The sequence below is a fragment of the Danio rerio genome, chromosome 9 (assembly GCF_049306965.1).
Source record: "Danio rerio strain Tuebingen ecotype United States chromosome 9, GRCz12tu, whole genome shotgun sequence".
Lineage (NCBI taxonomy): Eukaryota > Metazoa > Chordata > Actinopteri > Cypriniformes > Danionidae > Danio > Danio rerio.
The window spans coordinates 24,053,095-24,075,500 of NC_133184.1; the positions used below are offsets into that span (position 1 = coordinate 24,053,095).

General features: G+C 36.1%; 1 protein-coding gene across 47 annotated transcripts in view; it reads left to right on the forward strand.

Annotated features, from left to right (window-relative positions):
* dgkg (diacylglycerol kinase, gamma) overlaps positions 1-22,406 on the forward strand; it is a 246,909-nt gene that overhangs the window by 62,852 nt on the left and 161,651 nt on the right. For all 47 annotated transcript variants that reach the window (XM_073912639.1, XM_073912667.1, XM_073912640.1 and 44 more), the window contains one exon: positions 11,289-11,580. In XM_073912639.1, the coding sequence (XP_073768740.1) occupies positions 11,520-11,580 (61 nt within the window). In that variant the 5' untranslated portion in view covers positions 11,289-11,519. The remainder of the gene's footprint in view (positions 1-11,288; positions 11,581-22,406) is intronic.

A 22,406-nucleotide genomic window follows, 5' to 3' on the forward strand; every position in this document is an offset into this window, starting at 1 on the left:
TATTGGACCGATCATTTAATTATACAAAGATAACCGTCGGTAATCAAAATTAATTTAAAGCAATTTTTCAATTAGCATCTTGTTTCCTTAGTTTTGCTGATGAGTTTTATGCAGGAGTGCCATGTAATTCTGTGTATTATTCTTTTAAAATCCATCAGACCTACTATGTACAATATATATACTTTAAAAGAAAAAGTACTTGGTAATAATAATGTGTAAACCATATACTTGTATTCATAGAGAATAGGGCTACACAATATATCGATTCAGCATTGATATCGCAATGTGCGCAATCTGCAATAGTCACATTGCAGGATATGAGCAATGTTTGTAACTTTTAGTTGTAATTGTATTTATGTATAAACACAGTGAAGACTATACTGGTTCATTTTACATGTTGCACTGTATACTGTTAGACTTCCATAAATCCATAACATACTGTTTATTTAGTTTGTATCTTTGCTGTACTGTATTTATCAACGTTTGTGATTGTTTTAGTATATTTTATGCATATTTTACTTATAATATAGTATAGTATAGTTATATATATATATATATATAGTTAATATAGTATATTAATTTTAGCATATTTTACTTTTCTAAAAATTGTCCTAAAATTATGAATTGTTACCATATTGAGCCATTTACCATCATCTGGTAAAATTATACTTAATATCGCAATATGTATCGCAGAAAGATTTATTTATTTAATTATTTTTTTATCGTGCAGCCCTATAGAGACATCTCTATGAGAGATTCCCTTTCTGTCATGCTAATGTTCAGAGATTTGAATTCTTGACTATTCCCTCTAAGCAGTATGCACATTTGTGATTACATTGGCTCAGATGTATAAGTAATGTTTTAATACATTAAATATATACCAATATGTATTGTGTAACTAATATTGTGTTTAGAACTGTGGTATCAAGTAGTTAGGCACAATAACAGCACTTTTAATCTCTTTGTCCATTCACTGTTCTCAAGAAAGTGCAATTGTGTAGACAAAGCAGAGAGTTGAGTTGAGTTGAATTGGATGATTCATTTTGAGTATATATGAGTAATAACAGTCAAGATTCCACTCATTAATAATCTCTGCCTTTCTCTGTGTTTTAATACAGTTACTCCCTCACCTACACTAAGATCTTTATCTTCATTACCTACAACTGACTGCTGTAATTTGAACTTTATTGGTGGTTTCATTCTGTCATCCATTTATAAGTTTTTGCTTCCTTTGCTTGTGCGGCTGTAATTTGTTACACAAAGTCAAACCCTAACAGTCAAGCTTAGGAAAACTAAATAAATCTGTTGAACATGCAGATGTGCTGGTGCTATTTTTAACTAACAGTTAACCATACAAAATATGACATCAGTTAAATAACATGATTTTACTGGGTAAATGCAATTTAATTACATTTTACTAGAGGTGGGAGTAAGTCACACATGTGCAAGTCACAAGCAAGTCTCAAGTCATAACCTTCAAGTCTCACGCAAGTTAAGTCAATTTTTGTCAGTCTCAAGTCAAGTCAAGTCACTGCTTATTTAAAGTCAGGTCAAGTCGTAGCTTGGTCTAGCAAGTCACATTCAAATCAATCTAACACAGTATATATATAATGCGTGTGCTAACTTCAAAGCCATTAAAATATTATACTTTTAATTAAATGATACCCTAAATCACAAAACCAATCTTAAAGTGCACAGGTACAATTTTGGGGGGAAAAATTATTGAATCAAAATGATATATTTTTTCTTTTATTACAAAAAAACATTATCATCTTCCTCGAAGACATTTTGTACATTTCAATAACTCCAATAAAAATGTTTTGATTATAAATATGAATTGCTAAGAATGAACTCTAAAGGCAATTTTGAACCTTTAGAATCCAGGTAATATATATAGCCCATTTCACACATACGTTACAGACATGGTTTTGAGATCCATGGTCTGAAATGGTTTCTTGTTTTGCCTAACTTAATTCTTCATTTCCCCCCGACAGTTTAAAAAAAATGCATTTGAGTAAAAAACTGGAATATAGCATTTAACATATTGTTTTAATGCAATCTTTTTTTTTTAATAAACTTGACTCCTAACATGTCAAAAACATAAACGTTAAATATTAAAAATACAATACTATCAGTGTTTCTCACAGGTTTGAAATATACTTGCAATGGTAACCGCATTGAAAGACACTATTTACCCACATCACATAAATAGTTATCTATATGTGACAAACAAAACATATAATTTTTTTTTACAATAATTTCATTTATTTTAACAATTTTATACACTGTTTACTTTCAGTGGGTTAAAGTAAAAAAAAAAAAAACATTCATTTTCTCTTACCTATTCAGGAGCAATGCATGTGCACCGCACACAGGCAAGCGGCAATCTCCCGCTCTCCCTCAGGAAGCCAATACGGAAGTAACTAAAACTGCAATTCATCCAAAATTCCGCTAGTCCTGGCCGCTTCTGGCTCCAAAACAGAGCAAATTTCAATTGAGCCCACTGTTAGAATGGCCAACTTTACAGCATAAAAAAAGGTGTTTACAGCCTGGTACAAAAAAAGATTTTGGTTAATACAGCTAATATTACCCTTCATGACAACTGTGAGGGGGTGAATTTTTTTATAACTCATCCGTTTCCTTTATATTAAGTTATATTAAGTTTGCATAATTAAGGGCGTGGCCACTTGAGTGACAGCTAGGTCTCGTTGGTCGCCGTCACGTCACCTCAGCTGAATCCTGCAGATTAGCCACTGAACTCGGCATATTTATCGTATTTCTGTGTTGTTTTATGTGGCTTTACACAGTCAACTGCCTTTTGGACTTGTTTCCTACAATTATTAGATGGCATGGCATGCTGAGTGCACTTAATTGTGCTCACAAACCATTCACGTGGCCTCCGTTTCCCATGTGAGTAAAGTTATATACTTATATACCATCTCTATACATGTATATGTCTTATTTAAGATCATTTATCGTTTATATTTATATTTAGAGCTGTAATGCACTTCAGAATCTGTCAGATTGATTAGCTGTAGGCTCTAGAACAGTCATCTGAAGCATTGTCATACAGTGTTATGCTGGATTTCATCAATAGTCTTACATTCACTAACACAGACTATATCTGAAGTGTTTGGAAGTAATTGTTCCTGTTTTCCTCCTGTTGAAAAACCCCATAAGAACAGTGTTTAGTGGCTCAATGTATTACAGCAGTGTTTTTAAAAGTCTAAACACTTTATTGATATAGTATACAACCAAGCACAAGTGGTCAGAATACAAACGAGTCACAGGTGATAAAGTATTAAGCGTTCTCCCAAAGTAAAGTGTGTCTGAACCAGGTCTAAACTAAATGCCAGCAGGTTTCTGTAGCTCCGACTCTCCGCCTCTTTGCCCTTGTTTGGTATCCCGCCGTGGGTGCGAACAAAATGGTGACGGTTGGCCGCGCCTACTTGTGGCTTCTTTTGCGCTCTTTAGAAACCTATGGGTGACGTCACGGATACTACGTCCATATATTTTACAGTCTATGCTCACAGGTCAAATCTGCTTCTCTCTCTCTCTTTCAAGTTCAAAGCAAACTTGATTGCAAAAGCATTTTAGATATGTATATGAAATAGCCTATGTATTAGCCTAATGACATCATCAAATTAATAAAATTTAAAGCAAATGAGAAATAAATGGCAAAAAAAAGAATAAAAATAGAATATCTCTAAAAATATTCATAAATAATCATATTTACAAGATTTAAATGTGCAGATTATTTAAAGAAGGCAAATGCATTCTACTACTAATGGTGTAGGTATAATTTGCAGCCAGTTTAGACCAGTCATTTCGTCCTCTCCGAGTATACAGTAAAGTTATTCTGGGTCATTTAGATTCAAGAATGAATTATGTTTCTCTCGCGATTGTGTGAGCAGTCAGCTGCAAAGCCAAGCGAAAGCAGGCGTAAATATAAAAATGCAAAAACACATACGATTAATGAACGACAACTTTAGAAAGCAAAAGTCAAATTCTGGACATTTAGGACATTTAGAAACCTGGCCAGATGAATTTTTAAGTCACAAATATTTCTTTCTGGGTCTGCAGGGCAGGGATGCTGACAGTTCATGGGCGCACGCACAGAAGGAAACGAGTAACGGGAGAGGATTTTCCACTACATCGATCGCGGATGTTTGGGCGGATACAAAACAGTGTAGAACAATGATAATAACTGTAAAAACTGTGTCACTAAATATACTTAGATGGCCTGCCCAAGTAAAGTATACTAAATAGTATAAACTTTGATTAGCCGTCTTGTTTGCAATCTTTGAACCCGTAAAATAGGCTATCTTTGGCGGAGCGCCTTCCGTTATTCATCACTGCATTATCTGATGGCCTAATAGCAAATGAATCTTTTAAATGAATCTAATGAATCATTTAAAGCGGTTCTTCTGAACTAAATACTGCGCATGCGTGACTTAGAACTTTCGGTTTTGTTTCATTTTTAAATGTAATATATAATAAACGGTTGTGTATTTAACAAAAACGACTTATTTCGAATCATTTAACTCAAGTTCAAGTCAAGTCTCAAGCCATGACACTCAAGTTCAAGTCAAGTCGAGTCTTTTGGATATTTGTCAAGCAAGTCTCAAGTCCTAAATTTTGTGACTTAAGTCTGACTTGAGTCAAGTTATGTGACTCGAGTCCCCTATCTCTGCATTTTACATACAGAAACTATGTTTCAGAAATGTACTTGAATTAAGTTTCAGTTGTACACAAAGTATTTACGTGGTATTATAATTTAATTTACTGTTTTGTCGACTCGAATAGAATAATTTGACAGTACTCATAAAAATTTGTTTTTAAAAGCATGGTTTAGGGCAAATTTCCTGGAAGGATTTTAATTCTGTAACATGCTTGGTTTTATAGTTGAGTTAAATTCAATTCATGTTTGTTTTTATAGCACTTTTAAAATGTAGATTGTGTCAAAGCTTATCATAGAAGTTCTAGTAAATCGAAACTGCTTCAGTCCAGTTTTCAGAGTTGATATTCAGTTTAGATCAGTTCAGTGTAGTTTAATTCTTACTGCTAAAAGTGCAATCACTGAAGAGCAAATCCATCAATGCGCAGCTCCACAAGTCCCAAACCAAGCAAGCCAGTGGCGACAGTGGTGGGAAACAAAACTTCACCAAATGGGAAAGTGAAGGAAAAAACCTTGAGAGAAACCAGGCTCAGTTGGGCACGACCATTTCTCTTTTGGCCAAAAGTCTTGTGCAGAGCTGCAGTCCAGGCGCCAGAGGTTGGAGAACACTGGACGTCCATCATGAAGAAGTTGCAGGTGTGAGGAGGTCACCAGTGGTGTTCAGGCTGGCCCATGAGATCAATGCGAAGATTCGTCTGTCACTGTGGTCTTTCAGGAATCAGACTTATGCTCTCCGCTTTTCCAAGACCACCACAGCATCTGTTCAGGAGACAGCCTGACCCGAGATTATGCACTGTTTGTATGCTTTGCTAAAAAGATAGGTATCTAGTTAATCTAGTTTTGAACTGAGAACGTGTGTCTGAGCCACAAACATTATCAGGAAGGCTATTCCAGAGTTTAGGAGCCATAAATGAGAAGGCTTGACCTCTTTTAGTAGACTTTGCTATTCTAGGTACTACCAGAAGCCCTGAGTTTTGAGATCTTAAAGAGCGGGTTGGATTGTAGGGAGGCAGAAGGTTGGTTAGACAAATAGGAGCTAGATTATTTTACATTAAGCTTTATAGGTAAGAAGCAATATTTTATGATCAATACAGAACTTAAAAGGCAGCCAGTGTAAGGAGGATAAAATTGGGGTGATATGGTCATATTTTCTAGACCTGGTAAGAACTGTATAGTGCACAAGTTCATTTGCTTGAATAGAATCTCAAGCAACATTTAAAATCAAGTACTGTAGATGTTTCATTACTTTTTAATAATTTTATTTACTGTTTTACTTGCTGCATTTTTAGTAAAGCAAATCTATCTAAACTCATTTTTGCTGCTAATTGTGTATCCCTTTACTAACTGACAACGCTTATGTCACCAGAAAACCAGAAAACATTTCTAGATTCCCCAGCATACTTAAACATGAATCACAACTACAGAGTTTATTGAAGGCAAAATATGTTCCCCAATCTAAAGCATTACCCTTTTTTGTTGATTTTGACATGACATAGTATAATTTGCTTGAATTACTTGTCTCAAGCATCCCTCTAGCTCATTTTTTTCTTCTGTACTGCAAACGTCACTGTGTGCTTTTTAAACCACTGGGCATGAACTTACTCCCTGGCATGCTGTAACTCATTGCAGCCCTATCAACTCCATTGATTTTTGTCTCTTCCTCTTTTCATCATGGCAGTTTCTCATGCGCATTTTTTTTTGTCCGTTTCTTCCCTCCCCATGGATGTGCTGGCAAACTGCTGTTGATCTTTCACTCTGCTCGAACTCATTGGGAGTGACCGAACAGGGAGCGAGACAGAAGGAGAGAGTAGAAATGAGTCAGAAAGAGAGTATTCAGCAGACAGAGAGAGAGAGGCACATTGATTGTTGTGGCGTGCTGAGCACAGAAGCAGGCCAGGCCCATGTGAGTCATTTGCTGAGTGGCCCTTTGAACTCTATGGAGAAGCGCTGCTATGCGGTTTTAACTGGGTGTACTGGAGCGAACCAAATGTCCAACTTAGGGTAAAACAGTACGACTTGTGCACCTTGTCAAAAATAAAGGCAAAATAAACAAGATTGTTTTGATCATGGCTCCCTGGAGTAAAAATTTATTACTCAGAAAATGCTTTGTGTAGTGGTCTTTTCTATTGTGTTTGGTTTAAATACATATTCAAGTTCATGTTTTTTCGTTTGTTTTATTGTGTAATCTCTTAAATGTAAACAAAAGAGAGAAATGTAGCCGTTAATTATTGCTGTAATCAAAAAGGGAAATTATAAAGAAGAAAGGGAAATGCAATATATATATATATATAGTGTTTCCTCAAATTTTTTCTAGCTGTGGCGGTAAGCTTTTTACACAGATCTTCCAACTACCTATGGCGTTATTTCACTGACAAATGCTGTGAACACAGTATTACAAATGGATATCGCATTCATAAGAGCATGCGAATATCTTTGCTTGCACGCTGATTTCTTTGTTCATGCACAAAATTCTTGCACGCTCCCTCAAATATACGCTGCTTAAGTGCATATTTTTTTGTGCGCTCTCAAATAAATGCTGCTGAAGTATGGTTTAGTGCATTTATGTAACAAGTACCTGTATGTCTCCAACACTTAGTAGATTTAAATATTTATGAACGTCTCCAATAGACCTACAGAATGGCATTAATGCAGATGTGAAACGGCTATAATCTCCAGATGGATAAAGTCATTGTATGCAGAACCATAGACCTTTATCTATAAAATATAATTATGGAAACTGTGTTCATCATAACTGAAAACTACTTCATGTTTGCTGGCTTACGCATCACGCAGCCTTGTCAGTCAGTCAGACAGCATGTAACCTTAAAGGGTTAAACAACGCACAGCACGACTTCTGTTACAGAAAAGTTTGCACTGTTATAATTCACTCACCTTTTAATACGTTTTGTTGCGATTTCTAACCAACTATTAAAAAAACAAAAACAACAACGACTGATTGTTTTGAATGAGAAGCTGTAATGTAGCCGTGGCGGGAATGAATTTTGGTGTGGCACCCCGTCATGGAAGAATAAATGCAGCGGAAACCATGTAGTTATAATATTATTATATATATAGTAGTGTGTATATATGTATATATATATATATATATATATATATATATATATATATATATATATATATATATATATATATATATATATATATATATATATATAATTATAATACAACATTATATAATATATATAATATTTAAGTTTAACAGAGCATTGAATTTTTCTGAGTATTTACTATCATTTTTTTTTTTCTTTCTACTTCTTTCTACTTCTTATTTGTTTTATTTTCACTAGAATAACAGCACACTTTATTTTGATTGTCCGTTTGTTGAATTTAAGTTACATTACATCTACATGCCAACTAAGTCTCATTAGATTATAAGTAGAATGTTAGGTTGGGGTTTGGGTAAGTGTAGGTTGACATGTTCTTGTAAAGTTTTTTTATAGTCAGTTAAATGTCTGTTTAAGGAGCAGTATCAACAGATATTAAGCAGACAGTCTACTACTCAGACCATCAAAATAAAGTGTTACCTAAATATCTAGTAAATATTACCGTATGTACTGGCATCATGAAAAAGATAAAATAAATCAGTTTTAAGAAATGAGTTTTTAAAACCATTGTTTAGAAATGGGTTTAAAAGAAATCTTCTTTATTATTAGAAGGGCTAATAATTCTGGTTTCAGCTGTGTGTTCTATATAAGAGAAAAATCATGTATATGACGTAAAATGGCCACATACAGCGAGTAAGTAATGAAATATTCACAACTGCACGTATTGTAGTCACTGCATACTTAATTTCCTTTGAGCTTTTAGTGCATTTCATATGTTTGCATGCTAAAATTAAAGTTGTAGTCCATAAAAAGATTTAGTTTTCCTTTGTGCTAAATAATTTACTTCATTTACAATAACTATAATTTTATAAATTGTAGATGTTCTAGACTCTTTTCATTGCTCAAAAGCAAATATTGTGCAGATGGTATGGTGGCTCAGTGGTTAGCATTGTCGCCTCACAGTGAGAAGGCAACTGGTTCAAGTCCCGACTGAGCCAGTTGGCATTTCTTTGTGAAGTTTGCATTTTCTCATAGTGTTAGCTTGAGTTTCCTCTGGGTGCTCTGGTTTTCCCCCCACAGTAGAAAGACTTGTGGTATAGATGAATTGTATCAACTAAATTGGCCATAGCATGTGATTGTGAGAGTGTATGGGTGTTTCCCAGTACTGGGTTGTAGCTGAAAGGGCATCCGCTGCATAAAACAAATGCTTGAATAGTTAGTGGTTCACTCCGCTGTGGCAACCCCTCATAAATAAGGGATTAAGCCGAAGGAAAATGAATGAGATATTGTGCAAATATCCCGGTATGCACATACTTACATATACATAAACGTATGATGAATAAAGATATGTATGCATGTCATTGATGAGTGAATATAAACAGACATATTTAGACTAAACTTAAACAGTAATCACAGCTACCACAAAAACAGGTACAGTTGAAGGTAAAGTGATTAGTCTTCCTATATGATACTTGTATTCGTTTTCAATCTTTTCCCAAGTGCTGCTTAAAAGAGCAAGGAAATTTCCCTATTGTATGTTTTCTTTTGTATAAAGTCTCATTTCTTTTAGTTTTGCTGAAATGAAATCAATTTTTATATTAAAAGGATATTTAGGGCTGATATTAATAGCATAAAAATAGAATATCAATTTATAGTCATATTAAATTTCTTTAAAAACAGAAAAAACTATGGTGGCGCAGTAGGTAGTGCTGTCGCTTCACAGCAAGAAGGTCGCTAGTTCGAGCCTCGGCTGGATCAATTGGAGTTTCTGTGTAGAGTTTGCATGTTCTCCCTGCGTTCACGTGGGTTTCCTCCGGGTGATCTGGTTTCCCCCACAGCCCAAAGACATGTGGTACAGGTGAATTAGGTGGGCTAAATTGTCCGTAATGTATGTGTGTGAATGAATGTGTGTGGATGTTTCCCAGAGATGTGTTGCAGCTGGAAGGACATGCGCTACGTAAAAACATGCTGGATAAAGTGGCAGTTCATTCTGCTGTGGCGACCCCAGATTAATAAAGGGACTAAGGCGAAAAGAAAATGAATGAATGAAATATAAATGATTTTATTTGATTGGCTCTATTATTGATTATTTTGATTGTTGTCCAATGACTTGCCTAATAATCAACCTATATTGTCTACTTAACCTAATCAACCTAGTTACTCATTATTTATTTATTTTTTTTTACTTTTTTTAAGATTACTAAATACCTAGTTCAAAGACTGTTAAAAGGTTTAAAGGGTCACGAAACACCAAAACACATTTTTTTTGAGCTGTTGACAGTCGTATATGTGTCCCACACTGCTAAAAACACTATTAGGACACCTATATTTCGCTAAAAAGTGTAAATTGGTTGTTTTTGCAGTATTTTAAGCAAATTCGTACTTCTGGTTTGAAACAAATTTTTGAAGCTGCGTCGCGGCCACGATATAATAGCGTTGTATTCCAGCGTGCAGACTGGATGCCTGTACCAGAGTGTGTCTTATTACGTCTTACAGTGTGATGCATTAATGCATGAGTAAGGCTGAGTAATAACCAAACCGTGTGGATTAACAGTGTACGCGACGCTCGACAACAATAACTTACGTGTCTAAGGAGGATTATTGTTTACCTGAGAGCTGTTCTCATCTGCAAACGCTGAGATCCGGATTCGCTTGTAGTCTTCTCTTAATAAAGACGCGGCTCTAGTTGCTGGTGATTGTCCTGTCTCTACAGATTTGGTAAGTTAGCGACCAGTGCTCTTTGTTTATTCAGTTTGTTCGTATCGAACTAAGTTAACTATTGCACCGAGTGCAAGTTAACTATTGCACCGAGTCATTCGCCATGCGGTATCAAACATTGCATGAAAAATATACGCTTAGAGCAGTTCCTCGAATCAAATATCTCAATTGTCACGAGGGACATGAATGAATTCCCTGAATGAAAGAGCCAAACTGCAGTTAAAGTCCACCATTTAATAATTTGGCAAACAATTCGACTACAGATGTCCATGTAAACACCATCACTTTCTCCCGTGTGTGTGTGTGTTTGTGTGTGTGTATTTTGACTCTGAAACTGGCGCGTGCCCAAATAGACACTCCCACACCATCCCACTTTAGTTCCTCCGACACTCCCCCCTAAACAGAGCTGGACACGCCCACTTTTCTGACTTTTTCCAAAGTAGAGGTGTGAAAACACGGGGGTTTCATGGCCCTTTAAAGACAACAGGAGCAGGAGGACTGTCTTGTGTAAAAATTTTGAAACCACAGGAGTGTCTATATTCAGAACATTCACAGGCATGGTATATTTCAATCCACCAAAAAACTCCCCGGCCTAAAACAGAGACTCATATGGAAAACCAGAACTCATCCTATAGTCTAAATTTCATCTCCATTTGATCTCTCTTGGAGAAACAATAAAGATATATCAGACACACAGGCATTGTTGTCACTGGCCCATTTGCTACATTCATAGACCTTGTAATAAATATGCTTGACATGAGTCGATAACTTTATGTCAGCTTTGAGAGTGCTCTAAATCTGTTTTTTCTTTCCCTTTCTCTCTACAGATCACGCTGGTTGACAGGTCATCATTTGCTCCAACCGGTGGCACGACGCACCTCTCCTTCACACCGTCCTGCTCCTCACGTCGCTCCGTCCTTTCACAACTTCACGTCGGGGAAGCCAATTCGCCATCTGCTCACAATAGAAGGAGATGTGACCATGCCAGATCATAGTGTCTCCTTCTCATCCCTGACCTGAGGACGATCGGCCTGTTTTCTCCTGCCCTGATCGGCGAGATGGGAGACTGGGTGTGTTTGAGCCCAGCTGAATTCTCCCAACTACAGCAGTACAGTGAGTGTGAGTATCTTGAGTGCAGACAAACCCTCTCTTCTGACCCCTGGATGAGGTGATTGCAATTGATTTTGGGAATAAGGATGGATGGGAGGTTTTATCGGGCCATTTAGTTGGTCCTTGGCCTTGCTTTTCGATAACTGTAGTGCTCATCTCCCTCGTTTGTGCGAATGCTTTGCTCAATATATTATTCAGGAGGAAGTGATTTGCCATGACCCACTGGACTTTTAGGATGCACTGCTGGGAATGTAGGCTATATTGACGTAGCGCGTGTCAATGTGTTGCTAGTTCTCTCTACATCAGTATTGATTATCAACGTTTAATGCAGTTATTGATGCAGACCACTTTCTAAGCTAAACAGGCATATGAATTTTTCAATAACATATTAAAAAGTGATGGTCCTACTTGGCACTTTACTTATGTTTGAAAAGGAACTATGATGTTACAGTTTTGAGGAGATATGGAGTGGTTTTATTGATTTGATGGAGGAAAGAAAGTGAAACTGGATGCTAAAGCGGGATCGGATATTAATTTAGCATGTCTATTATTATAATGGCTTTCAGTAATTCTTTCTAGCTGATTTCTGTTGTAGAACTGGCAGGGCTTCATCAGGGGCCTGTATCATGAAACCATGAAGCCATTAGCTGGCTTGGTAGTTAGGTTTAAGTTTAGTTTGCACTAATTCTGGGTTAAGGTATCATGAAGGTGTACTCAGCTCAGCTGCTCCAAATACCATGCAACAAAGAGGGATTAAAGTCAAGCTGTCTTTATGTTTCCTAAAACTAAGGGTGTTGTGGATCATAGTTGATCCTTTATTTTTATAGATAACAACTCATAATTCGAAACAAATGTGACCCGCGGATTAATCCTAAACGTGAAATTCCATCGCTGCTGCGTTTACACTGCAAGATGGTTTAGCGACAAGGGGTTTCACACTGCATGACTTTACAATAGGAAGAATCGCTGACAATTTTGTCTCTGTCTGCAAACTAATATTTGTCTCGCAACCAAACACACGTGAGAAGTGACACTGAAACAATGTGATGTCACATAGTATATCTTTTGTTATTAAGTACTAGGGGTGTAACGATTTATCGTTGTACGATTTATTGTGATGCAAAAATGTCACAATATGCATCGTGGCGTTATGACGATTTGATAACGATATGACGTACATTTTCTCTTATTAGTTTTACCTCCTGTCACACGTGAGTTCAGATTGCAGCACAGTAATGTTAGCAGACCAAGATGAGTGGAGCTGAAATAGAGGATGGCCCATCCTCTCAAAATCAGACGTCTGGCAACATTTCGGTTGTACAGTCATTGCTTTAGACTCGTCCGCTTTTTGACACGCATACTGGGTCAAACATCTTAAGTTTTAAAGTCTTCACAGTGATTTACATACTTTGCACAGCGACATGGATACCTTCTAATGGTGTTAAAAGAGTCACATACTGTATTTATAAGGTACAATTCACCATAAAATATCATTCGGTCTTCATATAATGATGTAATTGCGGCCGCAAAATCACACATGACGTGAGCTGACCGTGAGCTGTTTCTACAGAGGGCGGACTAGACGCACGCGTATGGCAAGCCGTTTTAGCATTTAAACCTTTGTTCTGACTATCCATAAATATATTTAGAGATATCTCTAATTATATTTTGACTAGTCATAATTATAATTCGACTAGTCAGAATGACAATTAGAGATATCTGCAATTACAATTGTACTAGTACGAAATCAGATTGGAGATATTTGCAAATATATTATGACTAGTCATATTCCTCCATTGACTTCCATTGAAAAATATTTGCAGATATCTCTAAATGAGTTTTGACTAGTCACAATTGTAATTAGAGATATCTCTAAATATTAATTAAATACCTGGAAATGTGGATTTTTTTTTGCACACACAAAAAACGCAAGTGACCAAGCAAAGCCTTAAGCTCTTACTGTTAAATTCAATTGAATAGAAAGCTTTTTTTTTTGCACCTTTACTTAAATTGTTCCTTAATTTTGTCTCTGTGTAACGAGGAGACTGACACGGAGGGATCCATTATGCAGTATTTATTTATCACAATCTCACTCAAACACACAATATGCACCTGGGTGCACACACACATCCACAGTAGTAGTAATGGTTTCAGGAATGACGGTAAACAGACACAGAGTGAGTTACCAGGCATGGATCAAAGGCAAGTGGCGTGATTCAGAGTCCGTGTAGCAGGCTTGGGTCAAGGGCAGGCAGTGAGAATCAGAGTCCGTGTTTCAGGCGTGGGTCGTGGGCAGGCAGAAGGCGAAGCAAAGTCAGAAACGGGCTGGAGTCGTACACAGGAGATCAGGCTGGATATAACGCTCAGTAATGCTGGCCGGGGCTGAACAAGACTTCGCACTGACTGAGTGTTTGTGTGCGGCTTAAGTAGGGTACGTGGGTCGTTAACCAGATTCAGGACAGGTGTGTGCACAATCAGCATAAGTGGATGATGTAATGCTAGAAGTCCGGAGATGGCGGCCTCTGCTGGCCAGCGAGGGGAATGTCTGGGACCGAGTCGGTGACACTCTGTCATTTCAATAATATTTTTTAAGAAGTTTTTAAATTGTTTTATTTTCCAGAGACAGGCCTGTTTAATTTATTTTATTAAAGAAGGTTCAGTTTAACAAGTTGAAACAAAAGAAATACATAAAAAATAGTTTATTGGTAAAATTTGCATTTCAGTTTAATTTTAAATTTTTATTTCAAATATCATGATAAATATCAATCGTGAACATTATATCGTGATATAATGCATACTTCCCTAAACTCAGCCGATGGTTTACAAAAGCCGTCCAGGAAAAGAAAAGCCCTCGTCTGATTTTTACCACATTTTCAGATTTTACCACATTCTCACCCTGTTGTTCACTCATTCATTTTAATTTTTGGATTCTGTTTTTGTCTTACCTGATTTCTGAAACCGCTCTTCCCCGGACTCGAACCCAGTTGTTGTCGTTTTCAACTCCTTTCTGCGTCTCAAGTCAGCCAGCGTACACGACTAGCTAGCTGGACAAACTGGTTGTGGCGGGAAAGCCCTCCACACGGAGGTAAGTGGTCAGCCAGTAGGCGCCAAAAGAACCGACGTCATATGGCCTCGTAGCGTTCGCTTAAAAAAATGAAATGCAGCCATATGTACCTCCGGCTATATAATATGCAGGACATTTTCAGAATAAGCCTGTGTTGCAATTTCTCACTTAACATTTTCTTTTTGGATCTGGTTGTGATATTGCTCAGATGACACATCAAACAGACACAGTTGCTCCTGTCAAATTTACAGTAGTTTTTCCTGCATTTCTTGGGTCCAAATAGACCGAAAAGAAGACCTTAACTTCTCCTTCAACTTTCCGCTGGCCTGCAGATACCATACTAGTGGCAACTCCAGATATTTAGCATGACAAACATCTGATAGGTGTCGGCGACTCATCTGCAATTCTCTCAGATCACGTCTTTGAAAGTTTACACTGTGTGATTGTTACCCATGATTTCTCAAAACCTGCCGGCGGGCTAAAATTATGCAGTCTGAACTCGGCATTAAGAAACTCAAACAGGTTTAAAAAAAACTTGAGAGTCATCAAACTATTAAATTACAGAATTTTTATTTTATAATGAGTTCATGAGCGATCGCAAGATGGTGGCTTCATGGTTAGCACATTAGCCACAAAGCAGGAAGGTCGCCTCTTCGAGGCTTTTCTTTGTGGAGTTTGCATGTTCACCACTTGTTCGTGTGGAGTTCGTGTAGTGCTCTGGTTTCCCCCACAGTTCAAAAACATGCAAAATACAGTAAGTGAGTTGTATTAAATAAAACTGGCCATAGTGTATGAAGGGAATGTGCATGGGTATTACACAGAACTGTGAGTTGTAATTTAATGCTTGGTTGCAGAAGAAGGGCATTCTCTGGTTAAACATATGCCAAAGTAATTGTCTCTGGCATATGTTTCACAGTGGAATTGGCTGTGGTGACCCCTGATAAAGCAGAGAATAAGCCAAAGGAAAGTGACAGAATGAGTTTATGAGGATTTGAGACTTGGCTGTGAATGTATAAAGTCAGTCGCTGCTTAAAACAGTGTACAAGTACTGATTTGAGTCTTTTGCATCATCATCTCCATAAACTGTATAAAATCATATTTTGTACTGTGTATAAAAATATCTTTTTGTAAAAAAATTTTGTCAGTGCAGAAGATGGTTAAATATTGCTTTTAATCCGCACTGAACCATGTGGCATGAGGCTATACGAGGTTTCAATATTTTCAAGAAGTTTATTTCTTAAGAATGTCTTCCTCACAATCAACTGCCCTAGCTGAAATGCTTTCGTCTACTGGCTTTATGTAATAGTCAATGTAAAAAGTATTCATTTAAAATATGTATGAATTCATATTTAATTAATATTTTGTAATACAATAAAAAATAAAATACAAATTGTCAGACATTCTCGCAAACATAGACAAAAATGATAGACATAGTAACATACAATAGCCTCTTTTGTTGTGTGATTATCAGCACAGGCTAATATGAATTCCAAAGAGACCTTTGCGCCATTTTAAGAGGTTAACTGTAAAATTAGCTTGAAATTTCCAATTGGAGCATGTATCTGTGCTTTGTGAGGTTAATTGGCTTGTATGATGCTGGTAATAAATCTAAATACTCATAAAGTCAGGATAATTACTTTTCTTTGGTTGGGGGCGACCCCTGGTAACAGATTTGATTAAAAACCCTTGAAGAACTGTGAAGACTGAATAATCAGTCAGAAGTGCTCTCAGTCTGAACTCTGCCAGCATGCCTTATTTAAGGTATAATGCCTGTAAAAATAGCACTTGCATTATGTGGAGTATATTCTGGGACACTGGACACATTTCCATTAAGAATTCAGTAGGTGTGAGATGAGGCATTAATCTTAAACTTAACTGCATCTAACAAATGAATTGCCAGGTCTATCTAGCTATAACACAGCTTATATATATATATATATATATATATATATATATATATATATATATATATATATATATATATATATATATATATATATATATATATATATATATATATATATATATATATATCAAATACTTATTGCTCTCACTATATATATATACTGTATATATATATATATATATATATATATATATATATATATATATATATATATATATATATATATATATATATATATATATATATATATATAATGAGAGCAATAAGTATTTGACCACCATGTGATTTTTCAATATCTCCTACTTAGAAATCATGGAGGGGTCTAGAATTTACATCATTGGTGCATTTTCACTTTCAGAGACAGAATCTAAAAATAAAAATCCAGAAATCATGTTGGATGATTTTTTTAAACAATTTTTTTTGTAAATTACTGTCAAATAAGTAGTTGATCACTTGCTTTTTAGCCATATTTCTTACCCTCAAAGACCTGTTATTTTGCTTTTAAATAATCCAGCTACACTCTGCTCATGATTGTTATTTAGTAGCACCTGTTTGAGGTCTTTAGCTGTCATAAAGACACATGTGCACATCACAGTCAGTCAAAAGTCTAAATAGCAACATGGACAAAACCAAAGAGCTGTCAAAAGACTCAGGGACAAAACTGTAGAACTTCACAGTTCTACGGGGAACTTTTCTACGGGGCTACGGGGCAATTGCTTGGTAAAAATAAAACAACTGTTGGAGCAATTGTCAGAAAGTGGAAGAGGCTAATGAAGACTGTGAATGTCCCTCGGACTGGGGCCCAAAGGAAGATCTCTCCTCATGGGGTATCAATGATGATAATAATGTTTAAAAATCATCCCAGAACTACACGGGAGGAGCTGGTCAATGCCGTGAAGAGAGCTGTGACCACTGTTTCCAAGGTTACCATCAGTAATACATTAAGACGTCATGGTTTAAAATCATGCATCGCAAGGAAGGTTCCCCTACTTAAGTCAGTCCATGCCAAGGCCCATCTGAAGTTTGCCAGGGACCATCTGGATAATCCAGAGGAGTCATGGGAGAAAGTCCTGTGGTCAGATGAAACCAAAGTAAAACTTTTTGGTCTTAACTCCATTCGCCATATTTGGAGGAAGTACAATGATGAGTATCATGCCAATAATACCATACCTACAGTGAAGCATGGGGCTGGAAACATCATGCTCTGGGAGTGTTTTTCTGCACAGGGGACAGGACGACTGCACTGTATAAAGGAGAGGATGAAAGGGGCCATGTATTGTGACAGATTGGGCAAAAACGTTTTTCCCTCAGTCAGAGCATTAAAGATGGGTCGTGGCTGGGTCTTCCAACATGACAATCACACAAAGCACAAAGCAAGGAAAATCAAGGAGTAGCCAGTCTCAAGAGCTAAATCCAATAGAAAATCTTTGAAGGGAGCTGAAACTCTGTGTTGCTCAGTGACAGCCCTGAAACCTGACAGATCTAGAGAAGATCTGCATGAAGGAGTGGGCCAAAATCCCTTCTAGTGTGTGTAAACCTGGTGAAGAACTACAGAAACTGTTTGATCTCTGTAATTGTTAACAACGACTTCTGTACCAAATATGTAACTTTTTCAAGTGATCAAATACTTATTTGACACAGTAGTTTACAAACAAATTGGTAAAAAATAATACTATGTGATTTATGGATTTTTATTTTTAGATTCTGTCTCTCACATTGGGAAGGATATAAATATATATATATATATATATATATATATATATATATATATATATATATATATATATATATATATATATATATATATATATATATATATATATATATATATACATACAAGAATTTAACTCAATTGGAAATAGAGAAAGAAACAAAGTTGCAGTACAAAAAACAACAACAACAGCAGCAGCATAAAAATAAGAGTTTAAAGGTTGTAAGATTATATCCTAGCCTTATATATAACATTTCTGACTGGTTTCAGTGACAGTTGTGAGGTAAATGGAACAATATACTGTATTACCCTGTGGCTAAATGTAACTACTCTAGAAAAACACACGAAAAAACATCTCTCATACAAAATAGGCTGTCCTCAAGGGAAGTTCTTACCACTGAGCAATGTGTAAGCTTAGCTAGTTGCTAAGGACTTGGTTGTTTTGATCCAGTTGCATTAATAATCAATGGATTTACTGTCATCTCTTCATAATAAGTTGCTAATTAAAACTCCAGTCACAATCGTGACAATAAGATCTTCCACTATTAAAACACAGGTCTGTCAGCAAGGAGATGAGTTCACTACAAGCAGTAGCCACTAGCAGTTTGGTGTATTTCTTTAAATTATTAATGAATCATGTATGTTTAAATTTTCCTGTCCAAAAAACTGAGATTTTCTTTTTGATCTCTAAACTTTAACAGCTTGTCTGAGTTATAATAAAAGTGTGATGTCAGTCTTTCCGAACACAGAAATCACCACAGCAATTTATTTAGGGTGTTACCTGTTTATGGTACACTCATTTTGTTCAGATTAAAGAGTGGCTGCAGTTTGGTTTTCAATCACAAGTGTCTGTCAATCTGCCCAGTGCCTGTAGCCTACAGCTATAGTGCTGTGAATGATTTGAAAATTATTTTGGAAGTTTGGATTAGTTACAAACAGTTACAACAGTTACAAACATGCTATTTTTTCCCTTCAAACATCGATGCTGAAGTCTTTACAAAATCTTTTTTGTACAATCATGGTTCATATAGTGACAAATTTTCAAAACAAAAAAGTCATACAAGTAATCTAAAATACATTATATTTTAACCCTTTTAAAGTCATATGTGTGAAAAACAGAATACAATTCAAACCTTTTTTGCCTTTAAATATTTTTAATTTTACTGACATTTAAAAAAAAATGCAGATTTGTAGTGAATATGTAATATTTATTATTTTTATTATTTGTGTGTTTAACAAGACCATACGTACATAGTACAAAATTACAGACTTTATTGTTGATAGTTATTTTCCCACTATCACCTCAAAATAAAATAATTAAAATTTATGAATGAATATGAATGAATTATTATGAATATATTAAATTTTTTATTAATAATGTATTATAAATTTAAAATGAAAAAAGTTAAAAATAATAACAATAAATGAGCAAGTTTACAATAAGTGTAAAAAAAGAAAAGTTCACATTAAGGATTCAATATTTCCTCTTTTTAGTTATTAACTGTGTATTAGAGCTGATATCAACTGAACAGGGTAATCCTTTGATATAGTCTAAAACAGGGTTGCATGTCATGTCTTGAGATCCTGCAAGTAAACATCTTAATAAGTTTTATGCAGCTAAAAATTTCTTGGATCCACATGTTATGTGATGGTGGAAGTACCTGTTTTCATTTGATAAGAATGGCTTGTTTAGCTAAAAGAGTAGAAAAAGCAATAACCTGGTGAGATGCAACAGTCAGGTCAACTTGAAATACCAAAAAGGGCTGTCAAGGGGTTTGGGTCTAGATTTATGTTAATAGCTTCATTAAGTGTATCAAAAACACTGGACCAGAACTTTGACAAATGAGGACAACTTTAGAACATTTGCAATACTAACACCAAGGTAATTTTCCCAAGATTCTTTGAGAGTAACCATATAATTTACATTTAGTCTACTTATTTAGTTATTTTCATTTATTAATTTTTTATACCGCTCCCCAGTTGGAAACCACCGACCCAGATCAAACGAGTGCCAGGCCAACGCTCTACAGGCGAGGCGCCACCATCGGCCAATTCGCCATGACAGCGCAAGCAAGTCTCCGCTTCAGCCTCATCCACCCCCCAGGCACGGAACATTTCCACTTAATAGCGCCCGCAATGCCTGCTCTTGGCGCGCCAAATTTAAGAATTACAAGCCTATCCGCTCGTGAGTGTGACGTCATGCGAAGCAGCTTCCGGGTCCAAGCGCTCTATTCAACTGCATGATTCGAAAATCATGATCACAATACATATGCCTATGCCTCATACATGATGCAAGTGATTAATTTTTTATAAATTGTTAAAATTTTTGGTATTTGTTATGCAGCAAGCCCAAAAATGGTTGTGTACAACATGACTTCGTATAAAACTATCTTATTGTGTAATATGTTTAAAATTGATCACAAACAAATAATTTCTCAACTTACTGCACGGGGAGACTCATGAAAAGTTAATTATAATGTTTACCAAGCGATTTAATACTTTCGAAATCACTATCACAATACATACGTACACACCTCATATCTGACGGGCAGAAAGTGATTAATTTTTATAAATTGTTAAGATTTTGGTATTTGTTATGCAGCAAGCCATGGTTGTGTACACTGATTTTGTATAAAATTAACTTTATTGTGTGATAAGAATTTATAATGATCATAAGCGAATAAATTTCTCAACTCAAATGAGTGGTGGCTTGGACCCGGAAACAGTATTACATACGTCACCAACAGGTCACCACTTAACAAGCGAACTCTTCCTTCATTGCACTTGCAGATTAACCAGGTTTGTTCAGGCCCTGATGCAAGTTCCAGCGTGAGGCCGCCTCCGCTGATGTCACCAACGCCGGCAGCCCCTTTTCTCTTCTCTTTTCCTTTCACCTGGGATCCTATGGCCATCAGTAGCGCGAGCATGCCTCCGCAATCGGCTCTAGCCCCCAACTTTCTTCAGGCCCCAACGCAAGTTCCAGCGTGAGGCCGCCTCCGCTGATGTCACTAGCGCTGGTAGCTCTCCTCTCCTCTCTTTTCCTTCCACCCGTGATCCTAGAGTCATCAGTAGCGCGAGCATGCCTCCGCAAACAGCTCTAGTCCCCAACTTTCTGTCAGGCCCCGACATAAGTGCCACCGCGAGTTGCCAATTCGGCGTCAATTGTTTGAATGAACAAAAAGAAAACTAAAAAAAAAAAAATAAAAATCACTGTTATTAAACGACACATAACTTTTATTAACATAACGAATAAAACACAACAATGCTACAGGCTGAAAAAACTGTGGAAGTTGGAACCATACAAATAACAATCATAAACGCCTATATTATATATTAACAGCTTAGTCTTTATGAACAATCCGTTTATAAAAAACATTATTAACGAATCTATAGGCTATTGAAGAATAAACCGAATGTGAAATATAATCCTTGCATAATGATCACATCTAAACAAGTTGGCACTCATTTTATATATATAAACTATGTATGGCACTCATTTTATATATAAACTATAAATAAAAAAAATAATGAAAATGTTAAGAAATGTAACATTATTTAAAAAAATGTAAAGACTACAGGCTGAATAAAAGCGCCTTGTCAGAGCTAAACATCCCTGCACACGTGTCAGTTTACAGCTTCTGTAAAGTTCAGACATCATATACAGATCACACAATCTCAATAAACAACATGTAAATGTATTAATATTTCGAAACTTTTGTAATGGAATATTTATAACTATATGATCTTGCTTTTTGGTTATGATACCAGCTTTGATCTCTCTTAAAAGCGGCAGTTACAGGCGCTGCATAAGGGCGTGCGCTGTCAGTGGCGGAATACACACAGCACTGGCAAGAGGTTTTATTTTTAGTTTTATTTGTTGCAGATTTGCGTTTAGTTCCTTTTTAAAAAATACCTTTTATTTTTTAAATCTCTCAAGTTAATGTTGTCTATCGAGTAACATAATCTCCCTTGGAGTTCGGTGTGCAGTAAAATGGACCTACAACGCCCTAAGTTAACACACTGGATAGGTTCACAGCTCTGGTGTGTTATGAATTACATGTTTTGAATGACAGCGAGACATGCTACGTTTAGTTTTTATTGTAAAATATAGATTATAACCCAGTACACAGTAAAATAATATTTTTTAAATAGTT